The sequence below is a fragment of the Geotrypetes seraphini genome, chromosome 2, assembly GCF_902459505.1.
Source record: "Geotrypetes seraphini chromosome 2, aGeoSer1.1, whole genome shotgun sequence".
Classification (NCBI taxonomy): domain Eukaryota; kingdom Metazoa; phylum Chordata; class Amphibia; order Gymnophiona; family Dermophiidae; genus Geotrypetes; species Geotrypetes seraphini.
This window is the reverse complement of record NC_047085.1, coordinates 3,500,270-3,523,828: the sequence shown is the minus strand read 5'-3', so window position 1 is coordinate 3,523,828 and position 23,559 is coordinate 3,500,270. Positions and strand designations below refer to the sequence as shown.

Sequence of the window (23,559 nt, the reverse complement as noted above, 5' to 3'; positions counted from 1 at the left end):
GTGATGGAGTGGTGGAGGACACAGGGGAGGTAAAAGGAAGGGATAATGGATGGGGAGCAGGCAAGGGGTGGTTGTGGACAGCCAAGGAAACCTCCCCCCCCAAAAAAAACCACAGAAAGCGACTAAGGAGAGAGAAAAATAAATAAAGACAGACACACACACACATATATTCTAGCACCCGTTAATGTAACGGGCTATAAGACTAGTATCAAATATAAAATAAACTTGGAAACATTCTGAGGTTAAAGTAAGGATTTCTCTTCTCATAAGAATATTGTATTTCTTTTCTACTTGTTATTTTGTAAATATGTGTAAACCACTCAGATGCAGTATAGCAAGAACAAATTTGGAAAGCTTCTCCTCCAAAAAATCCCCTTTCTGTATAGCCGACTTCTTTTCCGCAAGCTTTGCCAGCATTGGTAAATTAGAGACTAGAGAGTTGCGCGGGGACAGAAATCCCACCCGTCCCCGTGAGGTATCCTACCCGTCCCCACCCGTCCCCGTGAGGAATCCCTCCGTCCCCACCCATCCTCGCGAGGAATCCCCTCCGTCCCCACCCATCCCTGCGAGGAATCCCCTCCGTCCCCGCCCGTCCCTATAAACTTCAGAAATAGTTATTTCATTTAATTATGCTACTGAATTAAAGGCTCTGGTAGAAACCCATTTACAAATAAGCAAAAAGACTTTATTAATTTGGAAATATTAATTGGGAAGAATACATACTTTGTAAACAGCTTTCTACCAGAGCCTCTAATGTTTATAAATTTTTATCACTGTTGTACTAATCACCTTTGTTTTACTTCAAGCACTAATTTCAACACAAGGCTGATGTGGTTAAGTGAACACTCAGACCCACAGCTGAGGTCCGGTGAAACAAGTTCACGGGGCAGCTGTTAAGGAGACCATCATAGTTGTTCACAGTCTCCTCCACCAAACAAAGACTAAATAACAGAAAATAAAACTTAAATAAAAATAAAATCATAAATTTCACAACAACTTAACTTTGAATGGTGTAGATGGTACACATAACTGCTCCGGGCTCCTCCGTTTATTCACAATACCGAGCAGTATGGAGTGTTTGTGCCGGTAAGTTGTAGAGAGAGTGTGTACATTGAGTATTTCAAATGTAGTGTTTATTAAGTTAGCAAGCTGTGTGGTGCAGTGTTGATTTGAGTTATCTTGTAATTGTAGTACCCCTCCTGAAGAAGCCAGCGGGTGAAACCTAGGTTGGGGGGTCGGTATTGTGAATAAACGGAGGAGCCCGGAGCAGTTATGTGTACCATCTACACCATTCAAAGTTAAGTTGTTGTGAAATTTATGATTTTATTTTTATTTAAGTTTTATTTTCTGTTATTTAGTCTTTGTTTGGTGGAGGAGACTGTGAACAACTATGATGGTCTCCTTAACAGCTGCCCCGTGAACTTGTTTCACCGGACCTCAGCTGTGGGTCTGAGTGTTCACTTAACCACATCAGCCTTGTGTTGAAATTAGTGCTTGAAGTAAAACAAAGGTGATAAGTACAACAGTGATTTATAAGCATCACCTTGGATAAATATATTCCCTTGCTGTTTTTTGATTATAAATTTTTATCAACACAACTAATATACTACTTTATCCTGAAGCAAAAAAAGAAATAGAATTTTTTTCCTACCTTTGTTGCCTGGTTTCTGCTTTCCTCATGTTCTCATTCAATTCCTTCCATCCACTGTCTCTCTTCCCTCTGCGTCTTCCATTTGCTCCGTTACTGTGCCTCTCCCTTTCTCCCCCCTTCCAAATTGATCTGGCACCCATCTTCTTCCCTCCGCTCCCACCATAGTCTGGCATTTCTGTCTTCTTCCCTGCCAGCATCTTCTCCATACTCTCTCTTCCCCATTTCCTTTCAGCGTCCTTCTCCCCCCCATCTTCCCCATGTCCTGTCAGTGTCCTTCTTCCCCCCTCTGTCTTCCACATGTGCTTTCAGTGTCCTTCTCCCCCCTCTGTCTTCCCCATGTTACTGGGCAGACTTGTACGGTCTGCGTCTGTGTATGGCCGTTTGGAGGAGGATGGGCAGGGGAGGGCTTCAATGGCTGGGAGGGTGTAGATGGGCTGGAGTAAATCTTAACAGAGATTTCAGCAGTTGGAACCCAAGCACAGTACCGGGTAAAGCTTTGGATTCTCGCCCAGAAATAGCTAAGAAGAAGAAAAAAAAAAAAATTTAAATTGAATCAGGTTGGGCAGACTGGATGGACCATTCGGGTCTTTATCTGCCATCATCTACTATGTTACTATGTCCTTTCAGCGTCCTTCTCCCCCTCTGTCTTCCCAATGGCCTTTCAGCGTCCTTCTCCACCCCCCCCCCCCATTTTCCCCATGGCCTTTCAGCGTCCTTCTCCACCCCCCCATCTTCCCCATGGCCTTTCAGCGTCCTTCTCCACCCCTTTGTCTTCCCCAGTGCTTTCAGCGTCCTTCTCCCCCCTCAGTTTTACCCATTTCCCTTAAGCGTCTTTTCCTCTCCACTCCACCTTTCCTCCCTTTCTCTCTCCCTGCCCCCTTACCTTTGTGGCGCTTCCCCGCCCGCCCAACAACAGAACAGGCCCGGTCCGACAAACCTCCCTGCCCTTAACCGCGAATCTAAATTACCTTCTTACAGCTGCTGTAAGAAGGTAATTTAGATTTGCGGCTACAGGGTTTGTCGGACCGGGGCTGTTGTCGGTCGGTCGGTTGGGGAAGCGCCACAAAAGTAAGGGGACCTGGCTGGCTGTGCTGCACCCGGGGCGGACCGCCCCCCTCCCTTGGTACATCACTCGAGCCGCGAGGCTACTCTCCTTACTTGCCCTGCCTGCAGCACAGAGAGCCGAACGGAAGTCTTCCCGACGTCAGCTTTGCTGCAAGCAGAGCAGGTAGGAAGAAGAGGAGCCGTGCGGCTGAGGACATCCAGCCCCGCGACTCTCGGAGGCGTCCCCACGGGATCCCCGTGACCCGAAGGGGGAACCCGCGGGATTCCCGTCGTTCCCGTTCCCGTGCAGCTCTCTATTAGAGACCGGAAACCACCTGGCCTTATTCCATGCAAGACCCTCTTTTTCAAAACTGGCATCACTTGATTTCTTCAGCCTGAGTCAGGGATGTTTTCGTTCACCATGTCCATTATCCATACTGAAATTCCTGATAGAGGATCCACTGTTCACCCCAGCCTTGGGAAACAGAAACCCAGAATTGTAATCCAAGCAGGGTTTACAGCATAGGCACCAGCTCTGTGGGTGCTGTGAGTGCCCGAGCACCCCCAATATTTTTGGGATCTCACGTGACAAGGGTTGGCATTCAGTTCAGGCATCTCTCACCCTCCCTCCCTTCCCGGTCTCCTTTCAAACTCAATTCTTCTTTTTCAGAGGGTCCCTGGCGCATCAGCCCAGATGGAAACAACAAGTTGTGTTGGGAGGGGGAAGAGAAAGCTTCAGGGCAGTGCCAGCAGCTTGTGAGAATGGCTGCTATGCCATAAAAGAAGATTTGAGTTTGAAAGAAGACCCCGTGAAGGTGAGGGGAAGGAAGAGATACCCAGACCACGGGGCCCCTGGAGCAGTTTCAACTTCATGTGTCCATTTTGAGAATTGATATCTGCTGTCTATAATTTGCCCTGTTCAGGAATAAATTATTTTCTATTTCTCTGCAAGTAGAGTCTGGCATCTTAGGGTTTGTTTGTGTATATTAGTACTTTTAGTCTGTGGTCCTGTATTTACATAGGGGTTATCTGTGTTCTGGTAGGAATGAATGTTGAGAAGAATACAGTATAATTTAATTTTGTGTTTGACCATTATGTATTGTTAATAAGATTATATCGTGTGTGTGTGTGTGTGTGTGTACCTACCGCTTTACAGAGTACTGAAACAGAAATGTCGCGCTTTGGAGCGCAAATGGAAAAAATACAAATCCCCCTCAGATAGACAGACCTGGAGGGTCAATATTAAACTTTACAATTCAACACTAAAAAAAGCCAGGAAGAACTTCTTTGGAGATAAGATCTCCAGATCCAACAACCAGATCAGTGCGCTGTTTAACATCTGGCGTTCCTTAACTACAAAAAAAGACCCATCCTTGCTCCCCTCGCCTCTATCAGCCGATGCCCTAGCAAAATTCTTCAATGAAAAGGTTACCACCCTAAGATGCTCCTTCCCACCTACAGTCTCCTACAACTCCCTGGCCTCTACTGACCTCAACCCCACCCTACCTGACTCCAATTTCATTCCAGCCGACAGATCCTGGACCATCTTTGAGCTTGTTTCCGAATCGCAAATCTCCAAACTCTGCCTCAAACTAAAAACTTGCAAGTGTACCTTGGATTATTTCCCCTCCTATCTATTCGAAAATATCTCTACAAAGGCCATCACCTCCCTCACCAAACTTATAAATTGCCCTAACATCGGGCCTTTTCTTCTCCGATAATGGACATATTGCACTGACCCCTCTACTGAAAAAGACCGACCTTGACCCCTCCATACCATCAAATTACCGTCCAATAGCAAACATTCCCCTCCTAACCAAGTTGTTAGAATCTATCATATCCACTCAACTCTCCTCCTACCTAGAAAGATTCTCTATTCTCCTACCCCACCAATTCGGCTTCAGACCCAACCTCAGCACCGAATCCCTATTGGCCTCACTAATCTCTAAGGTGCAACAACTCCATTCTCGCAACAAATTCACTGTTCTTCTACAATTCGACCTCTCCGCTGCTTTCGACGTCGTCCATCATGATATCCTAATCTTCCAACTCTCCGAAATAGGCATAAGCTCCACAGTCCTAGATTGGTTCTCAAAATTCCTACGCTCCCACACCGTTAACATAAACGGTACCTCATCCCCCCCCCCTGGAAGCCGATTTGTGGAGTCCCGCAAGGCTCACCCCTCTTTCCTATCCTTTTCAACATCTACATGTCCTCTCTGAAACTCCTTCATCTATCCCCCCTTCAAACTCTCTACACCTATGCTGACGACATCCTCATCCTCCTCGAGACTGACTCGAACCTCACTAACCTCGCTGAGAATATATCCGCATGTATATTGAACCTCCAATCCTGGGCCCAATCTGTACAAAAGAAACTGAATGAATCCAAAACAAAATTACTTTGGCTCGGCCCAACATTAGATCATTTACCCACCTCCATCCCACTATCTTCCGGCCCCACTCTTCAGCTTGAGTTTTCAAGCAAAGTCCTAGGCATCATCATAGACTCCTCTCTCTCCTTCAATGATCACCTCAACTCCTTGGTAAAAAAATGCTTCTTTAGCCTTCATATGCTGAGGAAAGTGAGATCCTGCTTTCATCATTCTCACTTTGCTGTCCTTGTTCAATCCACCATCCTCTCTAAACTGGATTACTGCAACTCCATCTATATAAGTCTAACTAAGAAAAACCTCCATAGACTTCAGCTAATTCAGAATGTTGCGGCTAAGCTTATTTACGCAAAAGGCAAGTTCGATCACGTCTCACCACTCCTGTCCAAGCTTCACTGGCTTCCAGTACACTCCAGAGTCCTCTTTAAATGTGCCTGCTTAGCCTTCAAGATCCTACATGGCATCCTTCCTCCCGTCATCCTACTCTTTTGGAACTCCTCAAACCCCAATTCCACCAGACCCTCCCAAAAACTGAAACTATCATTCCCCTCTACAAAAGGAATATCCCGCGCAGGAAAACTTGGAACATCCCTCCCCTTTAGAATCACAGAACTCTGGAACAACCTCACATCCCCGCTCAGAAATTCAAGCTCCCTCCAATCCTTCCGCAAACACTTGAAAACTTGGCTTTTTTCAAAAATCTAATCACCTCCCGCTCTCTGGTACCCTTGTCCCTCTCTATCTTCTTAGTTCCTCTCCTATAACCCTTCATTGTAGTTCCTGTCTGTCTTAACTCTGTAAACCGTGCTGAGCTCTACGCTCGCGGAGATGGTGCGGTATACAAACCCAAGGTTTAGTTTAGTTTAGTTTATATATGAAAAATTATTATGGGTGCGGCGTTTTTGAGCATTCCCAATCATTTTAAAAGGTTGGCTCTTATGGTTTACGACATGGCAGTATGTGGCACTGCTAAGTAGCCACCTGGTCAAGGGTGTCTAGGTTGCTAAGGGCTATGAGGCATGTATTCTGCCCTGCAAGTCATTTCCAGTGCTACAGAAATTTGTGGTCTAGAGGTCTTTCACTGTCAGAGTAAATCAGATGCAGTGAGGCAGATGTAAGAAGAATCTTCACTGCACAGGTGGCTGTGTCTCTAAAGTGAGAATCTGGTTGGAAGAAAAGTCTTCTGTTATCACGCTTTACTCTTTCAGCAAGCTCGGGTTCATTATCTGTGCCTCATCGCATGTTTTCTTTCTTATTTTCATTCCATAGCATCTGAGTATTTGGATCAGATCACCGAAAGAGCATGAAAGGGAGCGGGCAATGAACATCAGTACAGTGCTCCTGGAGTTCTACTTCTGCAAACTTCATATCCATGTAAGTAATGGGACCTGGTAAAGGAGCCTCTGCACTTAGATTCTGCCTAACACACATGGTTCTTCTCCAGACTCTGCCCAGCACACAAGATCCCTTGCTTAAGAGTGTGATCCATCACATCTTTCCCCTTACCCCCTGCTCCCAGACTCTCCATAAGATCCAGAGTTTAAGGCTGGATCCATCATTGGTCCTCTGTTGCCCAGTCCCTGGCCCAGCATACAAGATCCCCTGCTTAAGAGCAGATCCATCAGGAGTCCTCTGCTCCCAGTCCTGGCCCCAGCACATACGATTCACAACCCCACTCACCATCAGATACCTATGCTCATGGTATCATTCCTTCTGCTAGAAACTCCCCAACTCTGAGATGTCCTGTCTGTCCAAATTAGACTGTAAGCTCTTCTGAGCAGGGACTGTCTATTGAATGTTAAATGTACAGTGCTGTGTATGCCTTTCAGCGCTATAGAAATGATAGCATAAGAGCGTGATCCATCACATCTTTCCCCCTGCCCCAAACACTCCCTTGCACATGAGAGCCACAGCTTAAGAGCACGATTCATTGAGGATCCTATCTGTTGCATCTAGTCTCTTCTTAGCATACGATACGCGTGTGAGCCATCAGGTATCCCAGGCTCTGCTTCCTGTGTACAGCTTACTTAGCTTCTCCTTGAAGATTTATTCTCTTTGCAATTCCCTGTGATACTGTTTACCCTTCACTCAGTGTGTGTCGCTTCTTTTTTTTTGGGGGGTGAGGATAGTGTAAGTGAAAGTTTGAAGACTATAGGCCCAGCAGATACTGAAGGACTTTCTTTCCCCTGTTTTTAATTCACTTGGCGGTTTTAAAATCATCTAGAGGCATTGGATAATTGCAGGAATATGGACTTTAAATGATGTTATTTTAAATGGTAAACTGCTTGATTTTACACAATTGCAACATAAATTTGGGCTCAATAAATCACAATGTTTTCGATGGTTGCAATTGAAGCAGGCTATTCAGGTAGGGTTCCCTGAATGGAAAAATCTTAATACTCAATTTAGTTTGGAATTCTCATGCTTTCAGGTAGATTTTCTGGGTCACCAGGCTGCGCAGTGGTATAAAACCATTACTGATTTGGTTAAAAAAAAAAACTAAAAATGGTCTTAGGGATATTTGGAGCATTGAGATTAAGCATCAGATTTCAGCTTCTCAATGGCCACAAATTTGGTCTTGGAGGATGAGATGTACAATGTCTGCATCTATGAGACAAACATGGTGTTTTCTGTTGCATAGAGCATTTTGGACCCCATTTAGATTACAAAAGTTGAATAGTTCAAAGTCTAATAGATGCTGGCATTGTAATCTAGATGTAGGGACATTGGATCATCTTTTGTTTTATTGTCCCTATATTTTAGCCTTTTGGAATTCCATCTGGGATCAAGTAAATTGTCTACTGGAAAATCATGTAGCATTATCTTATGATACGGTATTATTTGGAACAGCTATGAGAAAAAAGAGTCAGATATCATCATTTAACAATAAATTTTTATTAATCATGACTGGAGTCGCTATTCAACATATCACCAGCAATTGGAAGGATTGCAGTAGACTTAGTTTCAACTTTTGGTGGAACTCATTATGTCACATGTTTAAAATGGAAAGATCATTAGCTGTACATAATGGAAATTATAGGTCCTTTACTAAAATATGGGTGCCATTGACATCTTTCTGTGATGATTAAACACCAATTATTCTAATTAAATATACACCATCAATAATAGAGAGGGGGAAGGTTTCATATTATATTGTGTATGTTAATAATAATAATGGGAGGGGGGTGGGTTAAGGGTTTATATATATACAATTGTTGTTTTTCTTGATAGATTTCCAAGTGATATTTTCAGGACTATGTGTGGTTTTAATTTGTACACTTGTTGAAAGATTAAAAATGAATAAAGATATTAAAAAATAAAATAAAAAATTCACTTGTTTTCTTTCTATTTGATAATTTGAGGATCTTGTCTCCCTTTCACTTGTCTTTTCATTGCACTGCAGACTGTGGTACCATTTCACAACTTGGGCCTCCTGATTGGGCTTTTGTCTCCACGATGTTCGGACTCGCTAGCCACTATCCGTCAGCAGACTTTGGACTGTATATACTATCTCCTGTACATCCAGCAACTTTATGGAGGTAAAGTATCCCATGGTATCCCATGTCTCTGCCTCAGTACTTTTCAAGAGACTGTAGACTGTGTATAGCATTTCTCTGGGAACAAACAATAAATGAAGTGTGTGGTGGAATCTGAAGAAGCTGAGCCAGGTGTAAGTAGACAAAGCTTTCAGATTGTTTCAGGTTGACTGGATCTTGCCGTGACTGGGTAAGTGATACTGATATTTCAGCCATCATACAATAGCTTTCTTCAAGAATGACACGAGGACAGAATTTGTCACCATCCTCATCCCCGCAGATAGCTATGGGAAACCATCCCCATGTCACTCTTTAATAATAATAATAATAATAATAACTTTATTTTTCTATACCGCCATAGTCAGGTGACTTCTAGGCGGTTTACATTGTAAGAAGGCTGGACATTCAGCGAATAACAAAAGGACTCAATACAATACAGTAGGTCAACATACAATACAATACAATGAGTCTGTATACAATACAGTACCGTACAATACTACTAGTTTAAATACAGTACAATATAATAAGTCTGAATACTATAAGTCTAAGTACAATACAGTACCTGAGATTAAATACAGTACCATACAATAATTCTCAATATGATGCAATATGATGCAATCGTGTAGAAGGGGAAAGTTACATATAGATTGGGATCCATGGGTCATGAGTATCTGAGTATATCTTTAGAATTTCCATTTGAATTGGAGTTCTATGGGTAGCGAATAACTGAATATAAGGAGAATTTAAGGAGAAAGGGAGGGATCAGAGTCTGAATTGACCCAACCACTGACCCTGAAGCCTTGCATTGAAGAATGCTGGTGTAGAAGGACTAAGGTTAAGAATGACATGGGATGGTTTCTAGCCACTGATGCTCAAGCCTTGCATTGAAGAATGCTGGTGTAGAAGGACTGAGGTTGAGAGAGACACTAAATGGAGACACAGGATGGTTTCCAGCCACTGACCCTCCAGCCTCGCATTGAAGAATGCTGGTGTAGAAGGACTGAGGTTAAGAATGACACGGGATGGTTTCTAGCCACTGACGCTCAAGCCTTGCATTGAAGAATGCTGGTATACAAGGACTGAGGTTGAGAGAGACACTAAATTGAGACACAGGATGGTTTCCAGCCACTGACCTTCCAGCCTTGCATTGAAGAATGCTGGTGTAGAAGGACTGAGGTTAAGAATGACATGGAATGGTTTCTAGCCACTAACGCTCAAGCCTTGCATTGAAGAAAGCTGGTATAGAAGGACTGAGGTTGAGATAGACACGAAAGAATGACACAGGATGGTTTCCAGCCACTGACCCTCCAGCCTCGCATTGAAGAATGCTGGTATAGAAGGACTGAGGTTGAGATAGACACGAAAGAATGACACGAGATGGTTTCCAGCCACTGACCCTCCAGCCTCGCATTGAAGAATGCTGGTGTAGAAGGACTAGGGTTAAGAATGACATGGGATGGTTTCTAGCCACTGACGCTCAAACCTTGCATTGAAGAATGCTGGTGTAGAAGGACTGAGGTTGAGATAGACACAAAAGAATGACACAGGATGGTTTCCAGCCACTGACCCTCCAGCCTCGCATTGAAGAATGCTGGTATAGAAGGACTGAGGTTGAGATAGACACGAAAGAATGACACGAGATGGTTTCCAGCCACTGACCCTCCAGCCTCGCATTGAAGAATGCTGGTGTAGAAGGACTGAGGTTAAGAATGACACGGGATGGTTTCTAGCCACTGACGCTCAAGCCTTGCATTGAAGAATGCTGGTATACAAGGACTGAGGTTGAGAGAGACACGAAAGAATGACACAGGATGGTTTCCAGCCACTGACCCTCCAGCCTCGCATTGAAGAATGCTGGTATAGAAGGACTGAGGTTGAGATAGACACGAAAGAATGATACGAGATGGTTTCCAGCCACTGACCCTCCAGCCTCGCATTGAAGAATGCTGGTATAGAAGGACTGAGGTTGAGATAGACACGAAAGAATGACACAGGATGGTTTCCAGCCACTGACCCTCCAGCCTCGCATTGAAGAATGCTGGTATAGAAGGACTGAGGTTGAGATAGACACGAAAGAATGACACGAGATGGTTTCCAGCCACTGACCCTCCAGCCTCGCATTGAAGAATGCTGGTGTAGAAGGACTAGGGTTAAGAATGACATGGGATGGTTTCTAGCCACTGACACTCAAACCTTGCATTGAAGAATGCTGGTGTAGAAGGACTGAGGTTGAGAGAGACATGAAAGAATGACACAGGATGGTTTCCAGCCACTGACCCTCCAGCCTCGCATTGAAGAATGCTGGTATAGAAGGACTGAACTTGAGATAGACACGAAAGAATGATACGAGATGGTTTCCAGCCACTGACCCTCCAGCCTCGCATTGAAGAATGCTGGTATAGAAGGACTGAGGTTGAGATAGACACGAAAGAATGACACAGGATGGTTTCCAGCCACTGACCCTCCAGCCTCGCATTGAAGAAAGCTGGTATAGAAGGACTGAGGTTGTGATAGACACGAAAAAATGACACGGGATGGTTTCCAGCCACTGACCCTCCAGCCTCGCATTGAAGAATGCTGGTATAGAAGGACTGAGGTTGAGATAGACACGAAAGAATGACACAAGATGGTTTCCAGCCACTGACCCTCCAGCCTCGCATTGAAGAATGCTGGTGTAGAAGGACTGAGGTTGAGATAGACACGAAAGAATGACACGAGATGGTTTCAAGCCATTGACCTTCCAGCCTTGCATTGAAGAATTCTGGTGTAGAAGGACTGAGGTTAAGAATGACACGGGATGGTTTCTAGCCACTGACGCTCAAGCCTTGCATTGAAGAATGCTGGTATAGAAGGACTGAGGTTGAGATAGACACGAAAGAATGACACAAGATGGTTTCCAGCCACTAACCCTCCAGCCTCGCATTGAAGAAAGCTGGTATAGAACGACTGAGGTTGAGATAGACACGAAAGACGGGATGGTTTCCAGCCACTGACCCTCCAGCCTCGCATTGAAGAATGCTGGTATAGAAGGACTGAGGTTGAGATAGACACGAAAGAATGACACGAGATGGTTTCCAGCCACTGACCCTCCAGCCTCGCATTGAAGAATGCTGGTGTAGAAGGACTAGGGTTAAGAATGACATGGGATGGTTTCTAGCCACTGACGCTCAAACCTTGCATTGAAGAACGCTGGTGTAGAAGGACTGAAGTTGAGAGAGACACTAAATGGAGACACAGGATGGTTTCCAGCCACTGACCCTCCAGCCTCGCATTGAAGAATGCTGGTGTAGAAGGACTGAGGTTGAGATAGACACGAAAGAATGACACGCGATGGTTTCCAGCCATTGACCTTCCAGCCTTGCATTGAAGAATTCTGGTGTAGAAGGACTGAGGTTAAGAATGACACGGGATGGTTTCTAGCCACTGACGCTCAAGCCTTGCATTGAAGAATTCTGGTGTAGAAGGACTGAGGTTAAGAATGACATGGGATGGTTTCTAGCCACTGACGCTCAAGCCTTGCATTGAAGAATGCTGGTGTAGAAGGACTGAGGTTGAGAATGACATGGGATGGTTTCTAGCCACTGACGCTCAAGCCTTGCATTGAAGAATGCTGGTGTAGAAGGACTGAGGTTGAGAGAGACACTAAATTGAGACACAGGATGGTTTCCAGCCACTGACCCTCCAGCCTCACATTGAAGAATTTATTTATTTTATTTATTTATTCATTTATTTAGCCCGTCCTCCCAAAGGAGCCCAGAAAGGGTTACAAGAGTACATTAACAGTATAAACAGGACAAACTTCGTTGGGAAAAAGAAACTTGGTGTACATAGAGGTATAAATTTCAACTTTTACAGTATAGTTATAACATACAGATTTGGAAATATAGACTTAGTAGACATAGGGTGTTTTAAAATTGCAGCATTTTCTGAAAAGACATAGCCTATGGTGGTTTAAATTACATAATTTTCTGTATGGACATAGCCTAACATAAGGTAAAATAGTTTTGTAGGTTTGTGCGTCATTGAAGTATGGGGGTTTTTGGTCCAGTGGTCAGTCAGGGATGCAGATGTAAGCTAAGGAGCTGGGTTTGTAAAGAGGAAGGTTTTCAAGGCCTTCCTGAAGTTCCACAAACTGTTTAAAGATCTGATAGATGCTGGTATAGAAGGACTGAGGTTGAGAGAGACACTAAAGAATGACACAGGATGGTTTCTAGCCACTGACCCTCAAGCCTTGCATTGAATGCTGGTGTAGAAGGACTGAGGTTGAGAAGGACACTAAAGAATGATACGGGATGGTTTCCTGGGGTTATCCACGGGGATGGTGAATTCTGTCACAATATCATTCTCCAGCCTCAACACAATGGCTGAAACATTGGTTCCACTTACTCAAGAACTGGACAACTGCAATGATTGTGGTGCCAGCCACAGAAGCCTAAGAGAATGATGCTTCAGAGTTCTCTAAAGTGCTGCATCCCACATGCAGTGGAGCTTCACTTCTAGTTCTTATGCAGAGCCCACTGGATGTGATTTTTCTTCTCCATGGATTTTCACAGTATGCAGCTGCTTCTTTTGTACTTCGTCACCTCAGTATCTTTTTGTCACTTTTTGTCTTCTTAGTGATCCCTTAGAACACAGGTGTCAAACTCAAGGCTTGCGGGCTGAATTCAGCTCGCTTGGCTGTTTTATGTGGCCTGTGGTCCGATGCTCCTGGTGTTATCTTGTGGCCGACTCCCTCCTTTTCACAGCCGCAGTGTGTACGAAACTGCGTGCAGCAGCTCCTTGCGCGTCCTGTGCCTTGACTTTGCAACCTCAGAGAGAAGGCTTCCGGTTCAGGTGCAGAATGTGCGAGGAGCCACTGCACTTGGCTGTGAGGAGGAAGGAGCCGGCCACTAGAAAACACCGGGGGCATCAGACCGCGGGCTGCATTAAACGGCCAGAAGGTAAGACATCCACTGGAGGGAGGCACAGCATGGAGGGAGGGAGACGACAAAGGTAGGGTAAATGATTTTGTTTTCAATTTAGTGTTTGAATTATGTCAATTTTGAGAATTTTCATCTACTGTCTATTTTTTGCACTGCTCAGGAAGAAATAGGTTCTTTTTCTCTGGGGGTTGTACTGCATGCAGAGTCTTGAATCTTAGGGTTTCTTTTTTATATATTAGTACTTTTAGTTTTTGGTCCTGTATTTGCATAGGGGTTATCTGTGTTCTGGTAGGAATGAATGTTGAGACGCATACAGTGTGCTTTGTGTGGTTTAATTTTGTGGTTAATCATTATGTGTTAATAAGATTATATTGGGTGTGTATGTATGAAAAATGAATGGAAAAAATGGTGTTATAATTAGTACTATTATGCGGGTGGGGTCTGGGGTGGAGATTGGTTGGGGTCTGGTCCACGACTTAGCCTGTGTTTTGGATTTCGGCCCCTTAATGTGATTGAGTTTGACACCCCTGCCTTAGAACATAAGAACATAAAAGTTGCCATACTGGAACAGACCAAAGGTTCCTCAAGCAGAGCCCTCACCTAACCCTAGCAGCTTCAAGAGTTGTGCCACCCATGCAGTGTTGGAAACTGATATCTGTAGTTGAAAAGTTGACACCTAGGGGTCTTCAGGGTGTTAAGAGTGACAAGAAATACACCTCAGTTCTTCTGAGTTTGACAACAGTGCATCAGCATTGGTGACAAAATCCCTTCAGGGAACTTCGACCCTCACTAGATACTGGGAATGCACTGACACTGAGGATGTATTGACCCCATCCTCCTCAAATAGGAGTAGTTACAGAAATCATGATAGTTTCGTAGGATACATGCAAAGGATTTTGCTCGTGAGACTCCAGTATTGAGCAAAGGAGAGAAAGCCAGAAGCAGACTCAGTTCTCTTTCTGGTCTACAAGGGCTGATGGAAAAATCCCTCCTCTTGGCTTTTTGCCAGATACTTGTGACCTGGATTGGCCACTGTGGAGACAGAATATTGGGCTAGATGGACCATTGGTCTGATCCCATATGGCTATTCTTATGTTCTTACCTTCTGGTCTATGTGGGGTGACACAAGGGAGACAGGACATGTCTTCTAGAGAATGATATGGTGACAAAATTCATCACCGTTCCTGTCCCCATGGATAACCGCGGGAAATAATCCCATGTCATTTTTTAGTGTCTATTTCAACCTCAGTCCTTCTACACCAGCATTCTTCAAAGCAAAGCTTGAGGGTCATTGGTTGTGGCCATTCATACTCTGATTCTTCCCTCTCTCCTTAAAGAATGACATGAAGATGGTTTCCTGCGGTTATCTGCAGGGACGGGGACGGTGATGAATTTTGTCACTGTGTCATTCTCTAATGTCTTCCTCCTTTCAGTTTATGTGGGCTTGGGTAGGCATGCTGTTAAGGGGCTTGTACCCTAGGGGAACCTCAATCCTTGCATCCCTCGACTAACTTTCATATCCATGGTCTCTGCCTGAGATTTAGATAGTTAAACCCAACAATGTTTATGATTCCACCACCAACAGTCCCAGAATAATGCTGTAAAATGCAGGTCAATATTGAAAGGTTTTAATGAGGACTTTTGTGTTATTGAATGCATAAAGGCTTTTAAAAAATGCTGGAAGATATTTGGCTGTTCACAAATTGCTCTGTAGAAACATAGAAACATGATGCCAGATAAAGGCTAAATGGCCCATCTAGTCTGCCAGTCCAAAACAACAACTATCTCAAATGTTTCAGTTGTCCAGGTCTCGCCACATCTGGGTAGGTAGAACTGATGTTTTAACCATCGTGCTGTGGCTTTCTTCAGGGTATGCTGTGAGATCGGCCTACCCAGACATGGCGAGACCCGGACAACTGCAAGAATCATGATGTCAGCCACAGAAACCTAAGAGAGCTTCCACTATCTCCCATAGAGCATAGGATCCCCTGTGCATTACCCCTCACTCCTCTCACAGTTAAAGATTCCCTGTGTTTATTCCAATCATTACCTCTCACGCTCCCCCCCATCTAAAGATCCTCTGTGCTTCTCCCAGGCTTAACTTCTCACTCGCCCCACAGCTAAGGATCCCCTGTGCTTCCCCTGGGCTTTATCCCTCACTCCCCCCACAGCTAAGGATTCTCTGTACTTCTCCCAGGCTCTAACTCCCCCCCCCAGCAAACAATCCTCTGTGCTTCTCTTAGGCTTTACCCCTCACTCTCCCCCAGCTAAGGATCCTCTGTGCTTTTTCCATGCTTTACCCCTCACTTCCCACACAGCTAATGACCTTCTGTGTTTCTCCCATGCACCAAACCCCACACTCCCCCCCCCCGGTCAGCAAAGGATCCTCTGTGCTTCTCCCAGGCTTTACCCCTCACTCACCCCACACCTAAGGATCCTCTGTGCTTCTCCCAGGCTTTACCCCTCACTCCTCCCAGCTAAGGATCCTCTGTGCTTCTCCCAGGCTTTACCCCTCACTTCCCCCACAGCTAATGATCTTCTGTGTTTCTCCCATGCTCCAAACCCCATCCTCCCCCTCCCAGCAAAGGATCCTCTGTGCTTTCCCCAGGCTTTACCCCTCACTCCCCCCACTGCTAAAGATCCTCAGTGCTTCTCTCAGGCTTTACCCCTCACTCCCCCCACAGCTAAGGATCCCCTGTGCTTCTCCCAGGCTTTACCCCTCACTCCCTCCACAGCTAAGGATCCTCGGTGCTTCTCTCAGGCTTTACCCCTCACTCCCCCCACAGCTAAAGATCCTCTGTGCTTCTCCCTGGCTTTACTCCTCACTCCCCCACAGCTAAGGATCCTCTGTGCTTCTTTTAGGCTTTACCCCTCATTCCCCCCACCCAGCTAAGGATCTTCTGTGCTTCTCCCATGCTCCAAACCCCGCACTCCCCTACAGCAAAGGATCCTCTGTGCTTATCCCAGGGTTTACTCCTCATGGCTAAGGATCTTCTATGCTTCTCCCAGGCTTTACCCCTCACTTCCCCCACAGCTAAGGATCCTCAGTGCTTCTTCAAGGCTTTACCTCTCACTCCCCCCACAGCTAAGGATATACTCTGTGCTTCTCCAGGCTCATTCCCCTCACTCCACCCCCCACAGCTAAAGATCCTCTGTGCTTCTCCCAGGCTTTACCCCTCATGCTCCCCACAGCTAAGTGTCCTCTGTGCTTCTCCCAGGCTTTACCCCTCACTTCCCACACAGCTAATGATCTTCTGTGCTTCTCCCAGGCTTTACATCTCACTCCCCCCCCCCCACAGCTAAGGATCTTCGGTGCTTTTCCCATGCTCCAAACCCCACACTCCTTCCCCCAGCAAAGGATCCACTGTGCTTCCAGGCTTTACCCCTCACTCCCTCCACAGCGAAGGATCCCCTGTGCTTCTCCCAGACTTTACCCCTCACTCCCTCCACAGCTAAGGAACCTCTGTGCTTCTCCCAGACTTTACCCCTCACTCCCTCCACAGCTAAGGATCCTCGGTGCTTCTCTCAGGCTTTACCCCTCACTCCCTCCACAGCTAAGGATCCTCGGTGCATCTCTCAGGCTTTACCCCTCACTCCCCCCACAGCTAAAGATCCTCTGTGCTTCTCCCAGGCTTTACCCATCACGCCCTCCACAGCTAAGGATCCTCTGTGCTTCTTTTAGGCTTTACCCCTCACGTTCCCCACAGCTAAGGATCCTCTGTGCTTCTTTTAGGCTTTACCCCTCATGCCACCCCCCCCCCCCCCGCTAAGGATCCTCTGTGCTTCTCCCAGGATTTACCCCTCACTCCCCCCACAGCTAAGGATCATCTGTGCTTCTCTTAGGCTTTACCCCTCACTCCCCCCACAGCTAAAGATCCTCGGTGCTTCTCTCAGGCTTTACCCCTTACTCCCCCCACAGCTAAGGATCCTCTGTGCTTCTCCCAGGCTTTACTCCTGAACCCCCCCACACACAGCTAAGGATCCTCTGTGCTTCTCACAGGCTTTACCCCTCACTCCCCCCACAGCTAAGGATCCTCTGTACTTCTCCCAGGCTTTACGTCTCACTCCCCCCACAGCTAAGGATCCTCTGTGTTTCTCCCAGGCTTTACACCTCAACCCCCCCACAACTAAGGATCCTCTCTGCTTCTCTCAGGCTTTACCCCTCACTCCCCCCACAGCTAAAGATCCTCTGTGCTTCTCCCAGGCTTTACCCATCACGCTCTCCACAGCTAAGGATCCTCTGTGCTTCTTTTAGGCTTTACCCCTCACGTTCCCCACAGCTAAGGATCCTCTGTGCTTCTTTTAGGCTTTACCCCTCATGCCCCCCCCCCCCCCCCGCTAAGGATCCTCTGTGCTTCTCCCAGGATTTACCCCTCACTCCCCCCACAGCTAAGGATCATCTGTGCTTCTCTTAGGCTTTACCCCTCACTCCCCCCACAGCTAAAGATCCTCGGTGCTTCTCTCAGGCTTTACCCCTTACTCCCCCCACAGCTAAGGATCCTCTGTGCTTCTCCCAGGCTTTACTCCTGAACCCCCCCACACACAGCTAAGGATCCTCTGTGCTTCTCACAGGCTTTACCCCTCACTCCCCCCACAGCTAAGGATCCTCTGTACTTCTCCCAGGCTTTACGTCTCACTCCCCCCACAGCTAAGGATCCTCTGTGTTTCTCCCAGGCTTTACACCTCAATCCCCCCACAACTAAGGATCCTCTCTGCTTCTCTCAGGCTTTACCCTTCACTCCCCCCACAGCTAAAGATCCTCTGTGCTTCTCCCAGGCTTTACCCATCACGCCCTCCACAGCTAAGGATCCTCTGTGCTTCTTTTAGGCTTTACCCCTCACGTTCCCCACAGCTAAGGATCCTCTGTGCTTCTTTTAGGCTTTACCCCTCATGCCCCCCCCCCCCCCGCTAAGGATCCTCTGTGCTTCTCCCAGGATTTACCCCTCACTCCCCCCACAGCTAAGGATCATCTGTGCTTCTCTTAGGCTTTACCCCTCACTCCCCCCACAGCTAAAGATCCTCGGTGCTTCTCTCAGGCTTTACCCCTTACTCCCCCCACAGCTAAGGATCCTCTGTGCTTCTCCCAGGCTTTACTCCTGAACCCCCCCACACACAGCTAAGGATCCTCTGTGCTTCTCACAGGCTTTACCCCTCACTCCCCCCACAGCTAAGGATCCTCTGTACTTCTCCCAGGCTTTACGTCTCACTCCCCCCACAGCTAAGGATCCTCTGTGTTTCTCCCAGGCTTTACACCTCAACCCCCCCACAACTAAGGATCCTCTCTGCTTCTCTTAGGCTTTACCACTCAGTCCCCCCACAGCTAAGTATCCCCTGTGCTTATCCCAGGCTTTACCCCTCACTCCCCCCATAGCTAAGGATCATCTGTGCTTATTCCAGGCTTTCTTGAGTTGTTTTACCAGTTTTACTTCATGTATCACCCTAAAAAGACTGTTTCATTTATTGATCATCTTTGTGAGGAGAAATTTTCTTTTGCTGTTTTTCTGGTACGTCTGTTAAATTCACTGGGGATGTGACTAGTGAAATTTGCCTTTGTTGTAGTTCTTTGGGTATCTTAGTGTCATTTTTTTTTCATTCTGTGAATTGAACGGAGCTCCTTTGCTTATTTTCTGTGGAGAAGTGGCCTAGTGGTTAATGCAGCGACCTCTGGACCTCTGGACCATTCCCACTGCAGCTCTTGTGACCCTGGGCAAGTCACTTAACCCTGCATTGTCCCAGCTGGAAAATAAGGACATGTACTGAATATGTAAACTGCTTTGATTGTAGCCATAGAAAGTCAATATATCAAGTTCTATGCCCCTTTCCCTTTACAGGCTATCGATAAAATCTGTAAGAATTTAAATCTATGAGTTCCTGCTCCTTACCTACTCCTTCAGGATAAAGTTATTTAGTTTATTAAGCAAATAACAGAAAAGAATGGAAATTTAGTGAACAGTTCTTTTACTCTTAGGCTGTTCAAGATGTGGGAGCCGTTTGCCTTCTCTGCAGCAGAGGGAGCTCTCTGTACGGCCATTGAAGGCTATCCCAAGTGCAAAATTTAAACAGAAGGACAGAGAAATCCTTTCCTCTTTTCAAGCTCTGTGTGTGTCTCCTGCAGGGTTTGCCCAGGATCACACAGATGAACTGATAGAAAAGCTGAAACCTCTCCGAAGAGGCCTGGAAACTCCAGATTCCAACTTCCTCTTCCATACCTGTTTCCAGATTGCTATGGTAAGACTCCTAAGGCATGAGGCTACCCAGTTCCAGGACACTTATATTTTGTCCAGTCCTGGCTTTGAACTTCCATTCTAAACCACGGTAGCTTTGGTTCTTTTCTTTGTCAACAGTACTGTATGTTCCATAGTATACCAGGATAGGATTATCATAAATCCAGGTCTGTCTTCACACTCAATCCTGGATCTAGCTAACTTGGAGGATGTGATACTTGCCCTCTTTGACTGAGTGATTGGTCCTGCTTTTTCACCTTTTATGATGGAAGAGAAGAGGGCTGGGGGTAATGTCACTTTTACTTTTGACCCTACTTGCAAATGGGCTGTGACCTTGCCTTTTTTTTTAGGGGGGGAGGTGGAAGCACCTTCTATTCTGAGCCTGGTTTTGTATGCATGAGGGAAGGGGATGGTGATGATGACAGTGCCTGCTGTGCTGAGGGGGCATGAAGAGTAAGGGCTCAGGTAGTCTGATGAGTTGAAAGGATTTCTGGGCAGAGGCTGCACCCCATCTGCTGGACCTTGGGAGCGCGTTTTAGGCCTCTGAGTCTGGTGAAGGGACCTGTGTCATCTTTCAGAGCAGGATCTCCATTGTTCCATCTTGTAAAATAACCTCACAGAACTGAATGAGTGAGATAATCCATTGAAAGATCAGTATCAGCAGAGATAAGTCCAAAGTAATACACACGGGAAAACAACCCAACCTTCTCCTGCATAATGACAGGCTCTAGTTTCACTATTTGCAATCAGGAAGCTCCTTTGGAATCACCTTGGCTGGTTCTTTAAGAATACTGGCCCAGTGGTGGAATTAGTAAGAAAGGATTTACAAATAATGTCTTTAGAGAAATGTAAAAGACATCTACCTTTTGCCTACTGTATGCTGCTCTGCTGAAAGGAGAAAGTACACCCAGAAACTAAAGAAAGAGCACACAAGGACAATACGGCCTGACAATCCATGCCTCAGAGAGCCTCTCTGTACTTATGTCTTGCTTTCTTGAATATGTCTACTGTCCCACTCCTGAGTCCTATCGCCCCTCATTTCAGAGCTTCCTTTCAATTGAAAGAGACTCAAGAGATTGCTGTGCAGCAGACATGGTCCCCTGGTGTGGAGGGTCTGTTTCAGACTAGAAAAAGAGATGAGTAAAGTGAGGAATCGGAGGTATAGGAATCCTGAAAGATGAGGAGAATGTGAATAGAGAAGTAATGAGGGGGCAACAGATCACAGGTTTAGTGAAAGAGGAGGGGGTTTCTTGACCTAGTAGTTAGATTACAGGGTTTAAAAATTTCCTAAAAGAAATGTCCATGATGGACTTGGGAAAATCCACTTCATATTTCTAGAATAAGAAGCATAAAATCTGTTTTACTCTTTGTGACCCAGCTTGGCCACTGTTGGAAACTGAGAGGGGACATGATCGAAACATTCAAGGTACTGAAGGGAATAGACTTAGTAGATAAGGACAGGTTGTTCACCCTCTCCAAAGTAGGGAGAACGAGAGGGCACTCTCTAAAATTGAAAGGGGATAGATTCCGTATAAACGTAAGGAAGTTCTTCTTCACCCAGAGAGTGGTGGAAAACTGGAACGCTCTCCCGGAGGCTGTCATAGGGGAAAACACCCTCCAGGGATTCAAGACAAAGTTAGACCAGTTCCTACTGAACAAGGATGTACGCTGGTAGGGCTAGTCTCAGTTAGGGCGCTGGTCTTTGATCAAAAGGGCCGCTGCTGGGCACGATGGACCACTGGTCTGACCCAGCAGTGGCAACTCTTATGATACTGGGTTTGATAGACCTTTGGTCTGTCCCAGTATGGCAACACTTATGTTCTTACGTAACACAGAGCTGTCAGTTCTTTATGCTAGAGCAGTGTATCTCATACTGTGTGCCAAGGCACGCTAGTGTACCTCCTGAGATCCAAGTGTGCCGTGGTACACTGAGGAGGAAGAGAGGCGCTTGCCAGCTGACTTCCCTACGCGGTACAGTGCCAGTGCTGCCTGATTCGTCAAAGGCTGCATGTTTCCCCCTTCTCTCGAATGTCCTCTGGCTTCCCCCCCCTGGCCTCCCGGTCTCACCTTTAAAGCTAATTACAGCAGCCTGCAGAGGATCGCCAGTAGGTAAAATTATTTTATTTTATTTTTCCTTTTATTACCAAGTCTTTATTATTTTCAAAACTTACAATAAGTGTAACAATAAATACAACATTTTTTCTTCAATACCACACTTAATACTCTATTAATATCTATTTCAGAATTAATTCCCCCTCCCTCCTAAACAATCACAACGTTCAACATATAAAATTTCTATATTGACCCTCAATTTAATATATCTAAATTTATTATCCTATCAGACCCCCAACCTCCCCCCTCTCGGATGTGCATGTTTATAGGGGAAAACAATGATTAGACGTTACAATATTTTGCTAATGGCTCCCAAGTCTTCTGAAATTTCTTAAAATTTCCTTTCTGAATGGCTAATGTTCTTTCTATTTTATACATATGACACAATGAATTCCACCAAAAACTATAGTTAAGCCTCTTCCAATTCTTCCAATTGCTCGTAATTTGTTGTATGGCGACTCCTGTCATTATTAATAAAAGCCTGTTGTTCTTAGATGATATTTGACTTTTAGCTCTCATTGATATACCAAATAGCACAGTATCATAGGATTTTCCAACAAACAATTTATTTGGTCCCATATTGATTTCCAAAAAGCCAAAATAAGTGGACAATAGAACAATAAATGATCTAAAGTCCCTACTTCGAGATGACAATGCCAACATTTATTTGACTTAGAGCTATCTAACTTTTGTAACCGAACAGGGGTCCATAATGCTCTATGTAACAGAAGAAAACAAGTTTGTCTCATAGATACTGACATTGTACATCTCAACCTCCAAGTCCAGATTCGTGGCCATTGAGATGCAGAAATTTAGTGCTTAATCTCAATACTCCAAATGTCCCTAAGACCAGTTTTTGGATTCTTATTTATAAATCCAGCTAACAATTTATACCACTGTGAGGCCTGGTATCCCAGGAAGTCTACCTAAAAGCATAAGAATTCTAAACTATATTGATTATTTAAATTTTTCCATTCAGGGAACCCCACCTGAATGGCCTGCTTCAGTTGCAACCAACCATAACTTTGTGATTTATTAAGTTCAAATTTATGCTGCAACTGTGAAAAGTCAAGCAGCTTACCATTAGATATAACATCCTCTAAAGTATGTATTCCTGCTATCATCCAATGCTTCCAGATGACCTTAAATCCGCCAATTTGAATCTTGGAGTTTAGCCATATAGTTTGATTTGTTGATTTGTGAATTGGAATAGGTGTTAAATTATTGACATATCGTACGGTCCATGTATCTACTAGTATTCTTTTTTCTTTATATAATCTAGGCATTTTGATACTGAGAACATGGCATGATCACAAAGGAAAAATGAGTCGCCATTCTAACCATAACCAATCTGGGATATTTTCACTGGGCTCTGGGAGGACCCAATACATACCTTGGCGCAAAATATAGACTTGATGATACCTATAAAAATTGGGAAAATTTACCCCCCTCTGTAATTGGTTTTTGTAAAGATATTAATAATAATAATTTATTTTCTTATATACCGCCAAAGCCATGGTAGTTCAAGGCGGTTTACAACAAGAGGAGCTGGACAGTCAGCGATAAGTTACAAAATAGAATCAATGAATACAAGTACACTGTAAGCAAGTACAAATAAATTTTGTAAGAATACTATTTAACTTTTTATAGAAGGACCCCTAAAAAAAAAAATGGTAA

The 23,559-nt window shown here is 45.1% G+C and overlaps 1 protein-coding gene across 5 annotated transcripts in view; it reads left to right on the top strand.

The window, feature by feature from the left end:
• MROH1 (maestro heat like repeat family member 1) overlaps positions 1-23,559 on the top strand; it is a 411,563-nt gene that overhangs the window by 256,615 nt on the left and 131,389 nt on the right. For all 5 annotated transcript variants that reach the window (XM_033934479.1, XM_033934480.1, XM_033934481.1 and 2 more), the window contains 3 exons: positions 6,358-6,462; positions 8,492-8,627; positions 19,662-19,774. In XM_033934479.1, the coding sequence (XP_033790370.1) occupies positions 6,358-6,462; positions 8,492-8,627; positions 19,662-19,774 (354 nt within the window). The remainder of the gene's footprint in view (positions 1-6,357; positions 6,463-8,491; positions 8,628-19,661; positions 19,775-23,559) is intronic.